The 17,880-nt window shown below is 38.1% G+C and overlaps 1 protein-coding gene across 1 annotated transcript in view; it reads right to left on the reverse strand.

The window, feature by feature from the left end:
* The window catches only part of LOC124599864 (U2 snRNP-associated SURP motif-containing protein), a 158,761-nt gene that overhangs the window by 39,226 nt on the left and 101,655 nt on the right, over nt 1–17,880 (reverse strand). The window contains exons 11-17 of the mRNA XM_047136113.1: nt 15,894–15,998; nt 15,690–15,805; nt 12,706–12,814; nt 12,170–12,332; nt 11,857–11,936; nt 7,161–7,350; nt 1,366–1,558 (exon numbers count right to left, since the gene is read on the reverse strand). Of these exons, the coding sequence (XP_046992069.1) occupies nt 1,366–1,558; nt 7,161–7,350; nt 11,857–11,936; nt 12,170–12,332; nt 12,706–12,814; nt 15,690–15,805; nt 15,894–15,998 (956 nt within the window). The remainder of the gene's footprint in view (nt 1–1,365; nt 1,559–7,160; nt 7,351–11,856; nt 11,937–12,169; nt 12,333–12,705; nt 12,815–15,689; nt 15,806–15,893; nt 15,999–17,880) is intronic.

Genomic DNA, 17,880 nt, shown 5'->3' on the forward strand with positions numbered 1-17,880 from the left:
CACTGACACTGTATGTGTTACTCTGAAAAATAGCATTTACTATAGTATTGTGTCCAGTTTGAAAATGAGCCATGCTCAAAACCAATAGCAACAAATAAAAAAGCAGCTCTGGAGGATTATCATTACAATGTATTTTACTATCTATGCATCCTTCAGTGCTAAATAATCTTTATTTGGGAAGTTTCTTGTGGTGGCCATTTTTGCAGCAGCTTTACACTAAATTGCAGTAGTTTGCAAGAAAAATACACTTTGCAAGCTGCTCTTTAACATTTTAATTTTATTTATGCACCCAGCCGTAAACTCACCAAAACTGCATTTTGCATACTAGAAATGTTCCGTAAGTGGTCCTCTTTTCACACGATATGTGTCCAAATGGTAATCAAGTTTGTTCCACACCTTGCGTAGCAACATCCTGTCAATGGTTGTCACAGGAGCAGTGATGCATTCCATTTGCTGATCAAGTGCTCTTTTTAATCTGTCATTTAGTGTGCAGTCTATACTTGTAAAGATTTTTAGTGTGAAATTTGTTTGCTGCATCTGACTTCAATTTTTCAATATTAATTTTGTAAAATGAACTCTTTAGTTTTGTCAATTATTGTTTGATCAAAAACAATAATATACTGATAAACTTTGATTTGAAAATAATTATGCTTTCAGTTTCTTTCTCCGTTTATTGAGTGTTATGGATTTTGTGTTCTTATTGTTTTTGTCATTCTTCTTTTTCATGTCTACTATAGTTCTACACATTTCTTTTTTTTAATCAGTTATCATTAGGCCCAGTGGTCATATAATTAAAAACAGTAACAATGAAAATAACAGCTGTGAAAGAATGCATTGTATGATCAAAAGAAAAAATGACATATTCTGAAAACAGACAGTTTTGTTTTTGTTTGTGCTGATTGACTTGCGGATGTGTGAGTGGAATATCTGAAGCACCCTGGGAATTTCCAAATATATATTCACTTTTAAGTTTACATCATCTAAAAAGCAGTAACAAACTCTGTATGAAACGGATGATACTTCACTCGATAAAAGGGAAGAATAAAACACTGCAAAAAGAGGAGGGATGATGTACCTAGGAAGGAAGAGGTACATAATAGGAAATTGTTGTACAGGTATCAATCGCATACCTCTTTGAACAAAGATGCAGACCACCAGCAAAGAACCAAATTAAAAGATTTTTTTTAAAGCCAGCAATGAATATCTTTTTGGGCTCCCTGTTCCTTCCCTCAAACCTCTTTCTCATCATAAGAAAAATAAGTTTTGAAATTTCAAGATAAACAGACATTTTACTTCTAAGGTAATCACACTAAAAATAAAATTCATAATACAATATTTTTAATTTTTTAAGAGGAAAAATCATACTTGGAACTCCATCAATGTCCTCTTCAATTGGGGGTGGCCTATGTTTCATAGCTTTTAGTAATGCTGCACCATCTAGAGGTACACCATCTAAGTCCTCCACTTCACCTTCACCACCGGACATAGGTTGCCCATCAATATCAGCTTCCCTTGCATTGTCCATATCATCATCCATATCACTCTCGCCCCGTTCAGACTGCAAAAATATCAGATATTAGTTAACCACAGAATGTCGACACACCATTAAATAATTAAAAAAAAAAAAAATTCTGTTATTTACCAGAAAATGAAACAAAGGCCAGCAACAATACATAGCAATTGGACATCTCAGCTTTCAAAAAAACTGAGCGCGGAAAAAAGACTAGATAATTCATACTGTAGATGATGGTAAAACAAATCACATAATGCGCTGTTACAAAAACAACATAGCACGCTAGTACCATGTATAATGGGGATTCAATTTCCATTGCATTTGTTTATGTACTGAAAGCAAACCAATAGTAACCATACAAAGTGAAACTATGTCAACACAAGGATGAAAAAAATGGTGCAAAATAGTGCTGAAAACATATATTTTTGTAGCATATGAGGTAAATACATGGTCCAATCACATTAATGCGACTACCACTTATGTTCAACATCAACATGCAATAACCACTCATAGATGGCACCTGGCACCACTAGCAGTGGAGGGCATATAGAACATATCATGGGAACACAGAAAAAAGTGTAGTCATTGTTGTAAAGTGGAAATGGAGTGATTTACCTGGCTTCCAAAAGGGCATGATCATTGGTTTTCAGACCAAGGGTGGAAGCATTTCCAAAATGGCTAAGTTTCTAAATTGTTTGCTTGCTGGCATGGTTAAAGCAGGAAACGAACTGTGATGCAGCATGATCCATAGATGACAGGGGTGAACGGCAGCTGCAAAGATGTGTGCAGGAGCACAGAGGTGCAACTGTTGAGCAACTGACCGTCCAGATGAACCAAGGAGCTACCAACAGTCTCTCCTCAATGGCCTTTCAGCAAACAATGCTGTGTATAGGCCTTCAAAGAGGGTGCTTGGATCATTCACCCATGGATACAGCTGTTCATCAGCAATGAAGGCTGGAATTTGTATGCCAACACTCAAATGGAGGTCCACTAAGTTGGGAAAAGATAGCGTTTTCAGACAAATCACATTTTATGCTTTATCGGCATGAAACATCTGAAAGCAAACACTCTGCAATACTTGCCAGAAGGGACCAGGGTGTAATAGGGGACATTCTGGTCTGGAGAACATTTTTGTGTAATTCCCTGGGTGATATCAGAATTATGGAAGCACAATTGATTAACACAAATCTGCATCTATCCTTGGGGATCAGACCCCCACCCTCCCCCACATGCAATTTGTTTTTCCTCGGCATGATGGTATCTACCAGCAGGACAATGCAATGAGTCACACAGCTTGCAGTGTACATGCATGGTTCGAAGAGCACCAGCATGAGTTTACCGTAACCTTCTGATCACCAAACTCCTCAGATATTGATTGGGCTGTTCGCGCCATGTATCATATTGATTGGGCTGTTCGCGCCATGTATCCTCAACTGAGAAACCTAACACAGCTGGACACAGCACAAGAGTCAGCATCCCTGTCAGTATCTTCCAGAGCCTCGCTGACTCCCTTCCTGCATGTCTCACAGCAGTATATGCTCCAAAAGGTGCTTATTCAGGCTTCTGACAAGTGGTCACATTAATGTAACTGGACAGCATAAAATCATCAGCCCATCACACTCTTAGAAACTGAATGTTACTTTTATAAGCAATGGACTAATTTGTAAGGATGATAAAGAAGATGCCAGTAAAAACTGTTATACAAAATAGGTGCACAAATAGATCTCCCCTGCAGCATTCAAGTAAAAAAGATGCCAGTAAAAACTGGAGAACTGAACTGAAGACTTTTATACAGGAACTGCAAGTCACCTTCATCTCCATTTTACACATGTATTCTGGAATGTTGCTTATGCTATGAAATACTTGTTTTTATACACACTTAGATAGTTATGACATTATCATCTGCTAGGCTTTGTTATCTTGTTCTTCCCTGAATATAATAACATACTAGAATGAAATTTTCATTCTGCAGTGGAGTGTGCACAGATACGAAACATCGTGACAGAGTGTAAGTGTGCACAGCACACAGTTTTAATCTGCCAGGAAGATTCATGCTAACATATTGTCACCAATACTTCTCTCAGATACACACTATGTGCTCAAAAGTGTCAGGACACCTGGCTGAAAATGACTTACAAGTTCGTGGCGCCCTCTATCAGTAATGCTGGAATTCAATATGGTGTCAGCCCACTCTTAGCTTTGATGACAGCTTCCACTGTCGCAGGCATAAGTTCATCAGGTGCTAGAAGGTTTCTTGGGGAATGGCAGCCCATTCTTCGCCAAGTGCTGCACTGAGGAGCAGCACTGATGTCGGTCAGTGAGGTCAGGCACAAAGTCTGTGTTCCAAAACATCCCGAAGGTGTTCTACAGGATTCAGGTCAGTACTGTGCAGGCCAGTCCATTACAGGGATGTTACTGTCATGTAACCACTCCGCCACAGGCCGTGCTTGATCGTGTTGAAAGATGCAATCACCATCCCCAAATTGCTCTTCAACAGTGGGAAGCAAGAAGGTGCTTAAAACATCAAAGTAGGCTTGTGCTGTGATAGTGCCACACAAAACAACAAGGGGTGCAAGCCCCCTCCATGAAAAACACGACCAAGGCGTAACACCACCGCCGCCGAATTTTACTGTTGGCAGATGATGTTCACTGGGCAGTTGCCATACCCACACCTTGCCATTGGGTCACCACATTGTGTACCATGATTCATCACTCCACGCAACATTTTTCCACTGTTCAATTGTCCATTGTTTACGCTCCTTACACCAAGCGAGGCGTCGTTTGGCATTTACTGGCGTGATGTGTGGCATATGAGCAGCCACTCGACCATGAAATACTAGTTTTCTCACCTCCTGCCTAACTGTCATAGTACTTACAGTGGATTCTGATGCAGTTTGGAATTCTTGTGTGATGGCCTGGATAGATGTCTGCCTATTACATGTTATGAACCTGTTCAACTGTCAGTGGTCTCCGTCAGTCAACAGATGAGGTCAGCCTGTACGCTTTTGTGCTGTACGTGTCCCTTCACATTTCCACTTCACTATCACATCAAAAACAGTGGAGCTAGGGATGTTTAGGAGTGTGGCAATCTCACGTACAGAAATATGACACAAGTGACACCCAATCACCTGACCACTTTCGAGGTAATTGAGTTCTGCGGAGCATCCCATTCAGTTCTCTCACGATGTCTAATGACTACTGAGGTTGCTGATATGGAGTACCTGGCAGTAAGTGGCAGCACAATTCACCTAATATGAAAAACATTATGTTTTCGGGGGTGTCCGGATACTTTTGATCATGTAGTGTATCTACGATTTTAGATGCGCTCTTTGCAGACTTCCCTCTGTTGACATATTTCTTAGTCTCAACTGATTAAAAAAAGTCAGATTGTCAACATTTACCCAATAAGAAACATTGCTACTGATCACTTTCTCATTTTTCTGCTAATTCTGTAATTGCTACATAACTGTCAGCAAGGGCTGCCTCTCACTATCACGTGGTGTTGTAACTAATGTAGTGTCATCTCTGTAACAGTTCTAATAACTGTGCCTTATCCAGGGGGCATGTCATCCAGGTATCCCCCTCAGTGAATCACAGACTCCACCACCTCTGCCAACCATGACTTCCCAATGTTACCACGCTAATAAACTGAGGAAACTGTTAAAAAGAGCAAGAGCAGCCGTAAGTCTGCCTTTCTTACAATGAACTTCCAGTACAATTGCAAAGATTAACACTGGTAGTTTAATGCTTTTACTAAGGGCCATGTCCTACACTGCACTTAGACTGCATTTGGCAATTTCACATTGTACGAGGGTAAGTCAATTATTATCTGCAATTTAGTTGTATTTTCGTAGTACTGTCGTTTTACTTTGATGACTCATGCTTTATTTATTTTTTGTTATGTCTTTGCAATTTTCAAGCTGCTAGGTTAGTTTCATTATCGCTTCCGTGTTGTTAATCATGGCTGCTCGGCTGTCTATTTGCACCAGAGAAGAGCAACATTCAATGATCTGTTTTTTGTGGTCGAAAGACATATCGGGCCGAAATTCATTGAAGACTTTTGGTACAGTACGGAAACAGTGTTTTGCCACAATGGAGTGTCCACGAACGGATTGAAAAATTCCGAAATGGTTGCACTAGTGTTACGCATGATGAAGGAGCCGGACGACCATTTACCACCACAAATGTAGAAACCATTGAGCCTTCATGTGAAATTATTCTCTTAGACAGACAACTAACTATGGACGAAGAGGCACATCGTCTGAAAATTAGTCATTTTTCTGCCTACAAAATCATCCACAACAAACTTGGGTTTCATAAAGTTTGTGCAAGATGGGTCCAAAACAACTCACACAGTTGCATAAACAAACGCGCTTGGACATCTGCAAAAAACATTTGGATCGCTATGGTAAAAAAGGGGACAACTTCTTAGACAGGATCATTACTGGTGATGAAACATGGATCAATCATTACGAGCCGCAGAGTAAACGGCAGAGTATGGAGCAGAAATGTCCAAATTCACAGTGCAAGAAAAAGTTTGAGATCCAACCATCCGCAGGAAAACTGATGGTTACGGATTTTGGGAGGCACAAGGTCCAGTACTGGAACATTTTGGGGAAAGGGGCACAACAATAAACAGTGTATGTTGCAATGTGATGCTTACTGCCAGGCTAAAGTCTGCAATTCGAAGCAAATGCCGAGGACTGCTGCCAAATGGTGTTGTGTTGTTGCACAACAATGCCTGTCTGCATACCGCTGCCCACACTGTTGAAATGCTCCAGAAACTCAAATTTGAAGTACTGGATCATCCTCCATATAGTCCTGATCTTGCCCCTTCTGACTATCACTTGTTTGGTCCACTCAAATAAGCATTAAGAGGCCATCAATTTGCCTCTGACGAAGCAGTGAAAGACGCGGTACATTCCTGGCTCACAGCTCAAGCTAGAACCTTCTTTCATGAGGGCATCAGGAAGCTCATACAATGATGGACCAAGTGCATTGAAAAGCAAGGAGACTATGTTGAAAAATGATGTTCTTGTAAGTTTCCTACTTGATTACAAAAAGATTTTATAACTACTTTGAGGATAATAATTGACTTACCCTCGTATTATTTCTCTTTCACTATCATTGTTTTTGTTAAATAAATGCCGTTCCTTCAATAGAATATGTTATGTGGAACTAAAATATTGTAGCTTTTTGGAGCCTGTCTCTACGGCACTTATTTCATCAGCGTGGATGAAAATGAAATTCTGATCTGACATGGACAAATGATATAATAGTTGCCATCTTTTGTAAAATTTAACACGCTTGATTCTTACTGGGTAAAAACTACAAAAGAATATTTGGAATGCTTTTGCGTATTAGCTGACTAGGGTCAATAATTTTCTCAACAGAAATCCTGTGTGTGTCATGAAAATATATTACTTGACAATTAAATTTACACAAGCACATAGCCAGGTGATACTTTCAACAAACTAATTATGCCAAACTACAAAACATATATTTGCTACACTGCCTTCTTTTTTTAGAGAGAGACAGAGAGAGAGAGAGAGAGAGAGAGAGAGAGAGAGAGAGAGAAAGAGAGAGAGAAAAGAAAAAAAGAAAGAAAAGAAAAAAGATAAGTAGATCACAAATACAGGGCACTTACTGTGTTTGAAATTCCAAGAAAAACATTCTGTAATCTAATGAGAAAGTCCTTAGGATACACAGCCCATTCTTCCCAAGCTCTGAACATCTGCATGACACGAACTTTAAATCCTTCAGCTTTCAGTCTACTGTCCAAGTTAACATATGCTGCATGAACATCTTGAAAGATCTGAAGCAGCCTGCTTTCCAATCTGAATTAAAATTCAAATAAGCAAGTACATATAATACAAATTACATCAAATAACAAAATTTAGCAAGAAAATTAAATGTTAATACAAATAATGAAAATTTATTCAAAAAACCTTCCTCAGTCTTCACTCCACCAATGATCTACAGTAAAAAGCTGCTAGAAGAGGAGCACGTTCTTTTGCATACGACGACGAGCATTCAATAAAAAATGCAACTCATTTTCTTTTCTCAGCCAATTTCAATTGAAAAAATGAGGAATTTGTTGTGGGACACCATGAAATATTCTTGTTTCAGTCCCTACAGTTTCATAAGGTTCCAATAGATGGAAGTGCTATAATGTAGCCTACAAGATGGCATCTGTAACGGAGGTATTTTTCAGGCAAGAGAGCTGTCTTTTGATGGAAAACCATAACATTTCAAATATTAATAGGTGCTTGTACAATGCCTATGGAGACCTGGTAGTGAACAAAAGCACGGTGAGTCATTAGGCAAGGTGTCTGTTGACAATGCAACAACCTCGTGCAAACCTGTCCGATCTCTTAAGTACCAGCTGGCCGCACACAGCTGGGACTCCTGCAACATCGGAATGTGCTTTGGGGTACTCTAAGGTGTGTGCCCACTGGGTTGCTCACCGCCAAACAGAAGACCATAAAGTGTGGAATTGCTTGCGCATTATGAGGCTGATAGAGACAATTTGTTGTTGAACATTGTCACAGACAATGAAACATGTCTTCATCACTTTGAACTGGAAACAAAACGGCAATCCATGAAGTGGCACCACACTACCTCTCCCCCAAAGAAAAAGTTAAAAGCCGCACCAGCAGTAATGGTCTTCTGAAGCTATTATTCTGCTCAATATCCTCCTCCACCGTGCAATGATCAATTCTGAAATGTATTGTGGTACCCACAGGAAAACGAACTTCTCTTTCTCCGAGACAAGGCAAGGCCTCAAAACAAGTCTGCACACCCGAGAGGAGCCACAGAACTTCACTGGACTATTCTTTCTCATCCACCCTACAGATTGCAATTCACCTCTTCCGACTTCCATCTCTTTGGCCCAATGAAGAATGTACCCCTTAGGAAGCAGTATGTGGATGATGGAGAGCCCATTGCTGCAGAAAGACATTGGCTCTGATGTTGAACACTAAAGTGGTACCATGCAGGCATATAGGCACTCCCAATAAGGCACCGTAAGGCTTTCACACTGAAAGACAGGGTTTTGTAGCCACAAGAGTGAGGAATAATATAGTGTATTTTAATCTTGAATAAAACCAACATGCTTACAGAAAAAAATTGTTGCATTACTTATTGAATGCCCCTCGTATATACTTTGATACACATAAAAAACAAGCGAGTATGCAAAATATAAAATTAACACAGAATCATTCACTTAACATTTTTTCCAGATACTCTCCTCAGCGATCGCAATACATCAGAAAAGGCTGCTTTATATGTTACAATAATGGAAATGTTATGAGAAATATTTTACTGAATTTTCAGTCTTTCCAGTTTTACATAATTTTTGACAGTCATTTTAAGTCCTTTTGGGCCTGTTAAGATGCTTTTTAGGCTGTTTTCTGTCGCTGCATATTTGTATGGTTGTAAGTTACCCACTACACAGAGACAGTGCATCATAAAGTTTTATTGGTGAAAAAATGCTGACAAAAATGTAGTTTGATGACCTCAGAAGCCTTGTGATGATCCTAGAACTATTGTCGTGTGTTCACTGTATCAGTTAAAACTACATTTACACATCAGAATGGATATTATGTGCGTAGGTATGGTAACTTTGAACCTCTGTATCTCAGTAATGGATAATGATATATAACAAAGTTTCAATCTTCCATGAGAATATCATCTTAAGAATGTATGGTAAAAAAATTCTATGGTTTGCTATACAAAGAAATTACAGAAGTGGTCATTCCCACAGATGATACTTTTCATACACTGAAAGAAAATGTTTCTTTGGAGCTTTGTCACGGAGCACTCATGTAGTACAAAAGAACCAACTGATTTGCTCACTTTGTCTGGGCTGGAGGATACATGTAATGTTTAAATTTTGGCCTTATAATGTAGGATTTGTACAGTATGACTGTTCTTCCAGTAAGTATACAAATGGTTGCTAGACCAATGGCTATCCAAAACACTTGACTGCTTATCTCTGTGATCAATGGAACTCGAGACATGAGCCATGAAAAATTGCAAATTGACATGAACTGCAAAATGAAATCTCTGCCTTTAATCAAGTCCTCTGGGTTTTGTTTATTGCTAGGGAATATTGTAATGGGTGGAGACTGATCTTAGTATGATTCTGTGAGTTTACATTTGTACACAATACTAGAAGAATATATGAGATTTTCTTAATAGAATCAATCCTACAATTTGGTTGGTTGGCTGATTTGGATGGAGAGGACCAAACAGCAAGGTCCCATTCGAGAAAGACGGGGAAGGAAACTGACTGTGCCCTTTCAAAGGAACCATCCTGACACTCGCCTGAAGCGATTTAGGGAAATCAAGGAAAACCTAAATCAGGATGGCCGAATGTGAGTTTGAACCATAATCCTCCTGAATGTGAATCCAGTGTGCTAACCACTGAACCACCTCTCTCTGTTCTCTACAATTTTATTCAAATAATTAAAGAAAACCTGACATCTGTTGAGAGAAGATTTTTGTTTATGACAACATTTAAGTTGGGAGAGCAGCACAGAAGAACAGCTGACCTAAAAAAATGGCAAGTAGTATTTGGCAACAGCTATCAACTAAGAAAACAGGAGGAACTGTAATTCCAGAATACATGGAATTAATATCGGTGTTTTGGGTACTGGGTTATGCGTTAGTATTACGCCGACACAGCGATCTGGAGTAAGGGTGCCATAAAGCAGCTGTATCTGGTTGTTGATATCCTGGATACTAACACAGGGGCAGAGGTGACGTCCAAGCTGGTCTTACACATGTTCTATTGAGGACAGTTCTGAGGCTTTTGCTGGACATGGGATTACCTCAGTATCAGTTGGAAAGTTCATAGAGCCATGTGCTGGGTATGGGCGAGCAGTGTCCTGTTGAAAAATGGCACCATGATACTGTCACATAAAAGATAACACATGAGGACACATGATGTCCGTGACATGTTGCTGAACTGTCAGAACTCCCTCAATCACTATCAGCCGTGACCTGAAGTCATATCCAATGGTTCTCTGCACCATAACACCAGGAGTAACACTGCTGTGTCTCACCAAAGCATAGGAAGGAAGGAATCTCTTCCTAGATTGCTGCCTTACTCATCGACAGTGTTCATTCACGATAGTGTACAACCGCAATTCATCGCTGAACACAATGCAATGCCATCCATCAGCAGTCCATGATTCTGGTCAACCCACCACTCAAACAGAGCTCTTTGTGTTGTGGTGTTGATGGCAGACTATGCATGAGATGGTAATTCGCTAGCCCTGGTGCTGCTCATCTCTGACCGACAGTGTGGGATGACACAGAATGTTGCAGCAAGTCCATTACTTGTTCTTGGATGGCAGATGCAGGTATGAAGGGGGTTACAAACATGCTTGGTGCATGTGCATACGGTGATAACACCTACTGGTGGTCAGACATGGTTGATCGAAACCTTGATGACTAGTGTGCTTGCCCTCATGTTCCCATGCAATCCAACATTGGACTACTGTCATATTAAAATGCCCCCAAATATGTATAAGGCACCATTTGACCAGCCAGCATAATGGAGGTACACAATATGGCCCCTTTCAAACACTGCCAGGTGCCGATAATGTTGTATCACATGAGTATGCAGTATCCCCATGTCTGCCACAGTAATCACTCAACATCTGACTCTGTAAACACCTCTATTTACTTTGCCAGTCTTCGTACCCACACTAAACAAGAACAATACTAATGCACTCGTGTATCTGTACTATGCACCCATCAAATCATTTACACACTTGCTGATACTGTGTATATGTACGACATTATGCTGACATCTGACCATTCCTTCAGAGTGCTTCACTCCCCCCCCCCCCCCCTCCCCCCGGCAACATAAATAATGCCTTCATTCCAAATAAGCTCTTGTGAGTGTTCTCAAACAATCTTCCCAAGGAGTCTCCTCAAAGTGGAAGAAAATGAATTTGTGTATTCAAATTGAAGGTTATTATCTGATAAGATGTGCAAGTAACTCGTAATACTTACTAGAGATGTCTCTTACTTCTGCTGTGGAAATACCTATTATCACATAAACTGGAGATTACACAGCAAGAGTGTCAAAACAATGATTTTAATTAATTCTCCTCTCAGACAATTTATAAAACTTAGCCTAGTGTAATACGTAATTGTAAGGCAAATGCATTGTTGCAGTGTTTTTAGCTGATGCTCATGTACATACTCAACACCTTTTCATGATACTTATTTTTCAAAATATCGTACTAACTAAGCATGACATTACTGCTCTAGCTTCACACAGTTTCTGTACTACATTTGTATCACTGTGAATGTTATTATTAACTCACCCTTTTCGATAATATGATGCGTTGGTTATCTTAACCCCACAGTTGTGCAATATATCAGAAATCAAATACAGGCGAGCAATCTGTAAAACACAACATTAAATTTCTTCATTTACAGACAAATAGCAGCACCAAACAACTCTTGACTTATTTATTAATGAAACCAGCATCTGAATTTCACATCATGAGCATACACTTATATTTGATGGTTGAGAGCTAGACAATACACAAGCATAATATGCATCCAAGAAAATACTACAATATATATTCAAAATTTATGAAATAAACTACTTAAATTGCAGCTAATCACATTTACCTTTTTCGGAATAGGTGTCTGCAATATTGAAAGTGATTCTGCTATGCAATCACATATTTCCTCTGCAGCTTCACTGTGTTCAATACAAAATACCATGGCTTCTGCAACCTTCATGCGTTCTGGAGTCATATTGCGCAGTAAATCTTCAAGCCTGTCCCTCTGACTGAAATCAAAATTTGAAATATTTTTTGATATTATCCATGATTAAACAATGAATATTTTGTATATTTTCTCCCCATTATGTGTGACATTTATATGAGTGCCAAATTCTAATTTCTGAGCTACTTAATCCTTTTAGTTTAATCATCACAATTAATGCTTCATTGATAGGTTTTCAAATATATAAACCCCAGCTCAAGGGAGGAAGTCAGTACAACCGTAGTTCAGAAATGGGGATTGTTTTCATGGGAAGTAGTATGGCTATAATCGATTTATTTTTCTTCACACAGAAATGAAATTCCCAACACATTTGCAGAACAAGAAATAAAAAGAAAGAAAGAAACCATTTTAAAGTTAACAGAAAATAAAACACTCACGTGTTGGAAAGGCTTCCCTTTCTTGGTTCTTTTTCTTCTCCTTCAACAAGCTCATCTGGCATGCCCTGTGTATATGGATTCATAGGTGGCGGTCTCCATATTGATCCTCCTAATAAACATGAAACTACTATGATGAACACACAAATTACAAGGGACAAAGGACACAAAAGCACAGGTAAGTAGGTCTAACAATAAAAATCTCTTCTATCACCAAATTTACAATTTCCAACAATTGCACAAATAATAATTTTCAAAAGTTAGACTCTTGCATTATTATGCACTGACAATTTTTCAAGCCCCTACACCGACAAAAAAGAAAAAAAATGTCTTAAGACTTTGTCTTGGTGGATACTAGCTTATCAGTTATCAGAACTTGTCATTTGCATGTGGTTACTTTTACCTTCTGCGAATTTGTTTTGCTTTGAAGTTCAGTACCAGTGATAATGAAGATCAATGGTATGTGTTCGTCCAATGGATACAAATGGGAAAGCTGCTGCACTGGCATGACTTTTAATACAGAAATGGCCAGCAAAGTGTATCAGAAAAGCTAAAATTGAGGGGAATTTTCTAAACTAGTAAAATCACAGCAGATCTATTTCACAACATTGAGTATGAGGAGTCTCAGTCAGATCTTTGCAAAAACAAACTGATGGCTTTCAAAGGGCAGACTATGAATTTAATGTGTACGAAGGATAACAGGCTTACATTTTAAGTGGATAAAACTTTGGTTTCACAAAAAGACATTTAGCATGGGTCCAAGGGGAAAGGTGGCCTGAAAGTACCTACAGGTCATGGTGATGAAGACGACATGGCACATGCTGGTACCATAAATACCAGGAAATGCATTAGATTTTTCATTACTGCAAGAGTTGTCACACTTTTTCCCAACTCTGAATTAAAAAGGCACTGCTTTCAATGATAATTTCATTAACTGGTTACCCCCAGTGGAAGGAAGGTTCATTATTGTAATAGGTAATGCTACCAGTCCACATAAGTTGACAAGCTCCTATCTTTAAAGTGATTGAACGTATAATGGACTGGTTGTATAAGAAAGGTGTTTCATTCTCCCATGCTGAAACTAGGGACGAGCTTTCATCCAAGCACATGAGAAGTGCAAACTTTCATCATATTCCTCTCAGAGCACACAGATTGAGCTGATATGACCCAAGTTAAATTGAATATAGCTTAGAGAAATATAATGCAACAGGAGGATGAATTATAATACGAATGAGTGAAAGCACTGCCAGTTGACGTTGATCTGAATCAAATGGTGAACAAATTATTTATGGAATCTTAAACATAAAACTATTGATTTTATGCCAAATGTAGATGTTAGTACAATACTACACTTTTTTCTTTCTTAGACAAATTGTACACAATTTCAACACGCTATACACAATTTAGTAACTTAATCAGTACAATGCTTTAAAATTCACTGTTCATACTGTCAAGGTAATTACATTTTTCACTCTTATGTTTTTTTCTGTTCTAAGGTCTCCAGCATCATATGTGGAGTGGTGGGTGCAAGTTTGACAGGGTTGCAAATATTAAATTTTTGGGAGATATGAATTATTTGCTCTTGTTTTATGGTACGCCACCCGACCATCCCAGTTTTCTAGTCGGTTAACGTGAATCCTTGCACCTTACAATAGATAGAGTCTTGTGCAAATAAAGCAAGTTCCGAAGCGGTGTGATACAATGATGATGTGTCACATTTTACAACAATTGATTTAGCATCTATTTAACAACTTCATCATCAGAAATTTCTATGAAGTGCAAGAGAACACAAATATGTTAGTTATGGTCATCTCTACAAAAGCAAAATTTCTTATAGCATTCTATTTTATCTGCAAGGCTTTTTCCAGAATTTGAAAAAGGAAAATGTTTTTCCTGAAAATATCTTGTAAACATGGGATTTTACTTATTGCAACAACTACTTATGGATGTCATCTTATTGCTGACAACTAACTTTTTTTTGTTATTAGTATACAAAATTATCACACATTTTCTGTGCTCTTGAGCGAATCTTGAGGTACCACTTTCATAATGATATCTATAATGGTGCAAGAAAGTCAGCTAAAACCAACAATTTCATTATTTTTTTCTATAAATGTTACACATTACTGGGAAAAAAAGCTGGTTTATGGTGCTGTAACTTATATTTGTAGTAATATTACATCATCTAGTAGCAAACACATTATTGTAATAATTTGTAGTGACTTGTGATAGTAAATTAAATTGTTATTGCACATACTGTGCAAGAATTTTTTAATGAATACATATTGTGATTGAAGCATACAGCGGATGATTAATAAAAGTGGTTAGTTACAGTTTATGGTGTATTTCAATTGATGTTATTAATTATTCTCAATTTTACTGGACATCTGAACTGCAGCATGATAGCAGAGTTCTTTGAGAAATATTAACCCGTTCAGCAGAAGTTACTCTTTCACACAACATTTTGCAACTAGCACTACCAAAACCAATTGCTGTAGTCACACTGCTGTTGACATTTTATATATATATATATATATATATATATATATATATATATATATATATATATATATATATATATATAAAGTAAGGAAACTGTAAACTAATGCAAAGCAATTACAGAAAGATACAAACATGTACATTTGTTCCTGCTTGTGCTAAATAGCAAAATGGCTCTGAGCACTATGGGACTTAACACCTATGGTCATCAGTCCCCTAGAACTTAGAACTACTTAAATCTAACTAACCTAAGGACATCACACAACACCCAGTCATCACGAGGCAGAGAAAGCAAAATAGCAGCTGTTATGTTTTGTTCATACCAAACATTAATGAAGCACTTAAAAAAAAAATCACCTTTTCTACCACTTTCCATGCCAAACCTTGTTCAGAATACAAAAGCAGCAAGAAGAGGAAAAAAAACGTGCTCTTTAGATCCACAACAATTTTAGTCTTCTACTGTATATGCCGTTGGTGCTAGTTCTCACCTTTAAACATTCGAAATTCCTGTGTTCTCCAACTGAGCTGCAAATCTCCTTGTAACATTGAAAATAATTTCCATCGATAATACACATGGGCTGGGCTTTGATTTTCAAACAGGAATCTGTAATCAATTACAAATTTTATAACACCTTGGTTATACTACATGATAGATGGATAACAATTCATTTTGCAACACGAAAGTAACCTACCTGAACATGGAATTGTTGATTTCTCGATTCATGATCATTGCTTCAAACATTGGACCTTCCCGTATCACAAACTCAATCATACGATGTATCAGCATTAGGAGGTTCCTGCAAGGTAAACAAACACAACATAGTTGCCCCTCCTTCCCAGATACGGATGCTTTTGGCAGAAAGAAGTCTATTACATCTTAGAAGTAATCATATCATTTGAGATAATTAGAACACTTTTTTCTGCCCCAATAATTTTCCCTACTGTATGAAATATGAGTTCAAAGAGATTTAATATCATCATTTTTTTGCATTGTTTATTATTATGTCTTAACAAAAATGTATGTATATGTTTTTATTTGTAAAGTTTTATCTGGTTCATAAAGTGTCATACCTCCACTTAGGTTAATATTAGTAAAGGACATTTTTTTTGTTCGCTTATTCAAGGCATGCCTCAATACAATTTGCTTTGGAGCACCCTACCAACTGTCCAGTCATTATGCTTCTGGTCACGTTGATGAAAGTGATACAGTCTTTAACTGCATTCGTTGCAGATAAAATCATATCCTAGTCTGAACTACAATATTAAGAAATATACTGGGTGGGAAAAATAATGCAAGGAGTAAATGTAAACCTTCTCCTCATAGCTGACACATTGAGAGGTCCACAGGCACAAAAATATGAATGAAAATGCACAATGGCCCTCTTAAAAATTAAGTGATGGAAAACTAAACACACACACACACACACACACACACACACACACACACACACACACACACACACACACGTGCGCGCACACACACAGTCTCAACGTATTACACAAGTCTGAATGGTCAGTGGAGTTGTGTGTGTTTCTGGAGGAGGGACGTCATCCAAAAGGTCAGCTCTTTTTGCGATCTTGTTGATGTGCCTATCTACCTGCCTCAGCTATACAGCATGTAGTTAGTTTTTCCCTGATGTCTTACTACCACAAACATACAGGAACAAAGACTAGGGTTTAATGTACCATCAACATCGAGGCCACTGGAGATGGAGCACAAGTTCAGAAATTGTCAAGGCCGGGAGGGGGAGGAGGGGGATAAAAAAAAAAAAAATAAGAATTATCAGCTGTGCTACTCCAAAGGAGCCATCAATGGCATTTGCCTGGAGTGATTTAGGAAGATCTTGGGAAACCTAGATGGCCAGGTGCAAATAACTGCTGTACCTCTGACTGTGAAACCAGGGTATTAAATGAAAATACAGATATATTGTGTTGTTGTTGTTGTTGTTGTTGTTGGTGGTGGTGGTGGTGATTATATACTTCCAGAACTCATCAGGGCACTGCTGTAACTTTATATGAAGAAAAATCAAATAATAAATAGCACACTTTAAACTAAGGCTAACATAGTGTTACAAGGTATTTGTAAATTTAATCACATACTGAGCCTCTCAAAGGTGTCGCACTGTTCAATACTAACTATTTCTTATGTACAGACATCTACACTGTTCAAAAACTAGAGTAACCATTTTTGGTTCTAAAAGATTTAGTACACAGTATTGTTCTTCATTTCTAAGAGTGCTGTATTTGAGAATATTTAAAGATGACTTAATGAGAAACTGCATATGCATGACATGCCACTCAATCAAAAGCACTCTTGGTATCAGAAAGATCATGCACTTGCACTTATATAACAACAACTGTCAATAGCAATGGAGTAAACAGGATTTCTTTACTCTCTAAAAAATAAAACAGAATCTGAGTATTCCTGACTTACAGAGGAAGCATACCATTCACATTTGAAATAACGCAGGGATTGACAAATGGAATACAATGAGAGAATATATGATTTCTTCAGTTATAAATAGTTTTATCCTCAAACAATAATGAAAATCACCTACAAGCCAAGGGCTTCCGTAAGTGATTGGCACAAAAAGGTACAATCTGAGAGCGTCAGAAAAAGTTAATCAGTACACAAAGGGAAATAATACACAAAGTTAGTGACAACCAGTGTAAAATAAA

This window comes from Schistocerca americana, chromosome 1 (assembly GCF_021461395.2).
Source record: "Schistocerca americana isolate TAMUIC-IGC-003095 chromosome 1, iqSchAmer2.1, whole genome shotgun sequence".
Lineage (NCBI taxonomy): Eukaryota > Metazoa > Arthropoda > Insecta > Orthoptera > Acrididae > Schistocerca > Schistocerca americana.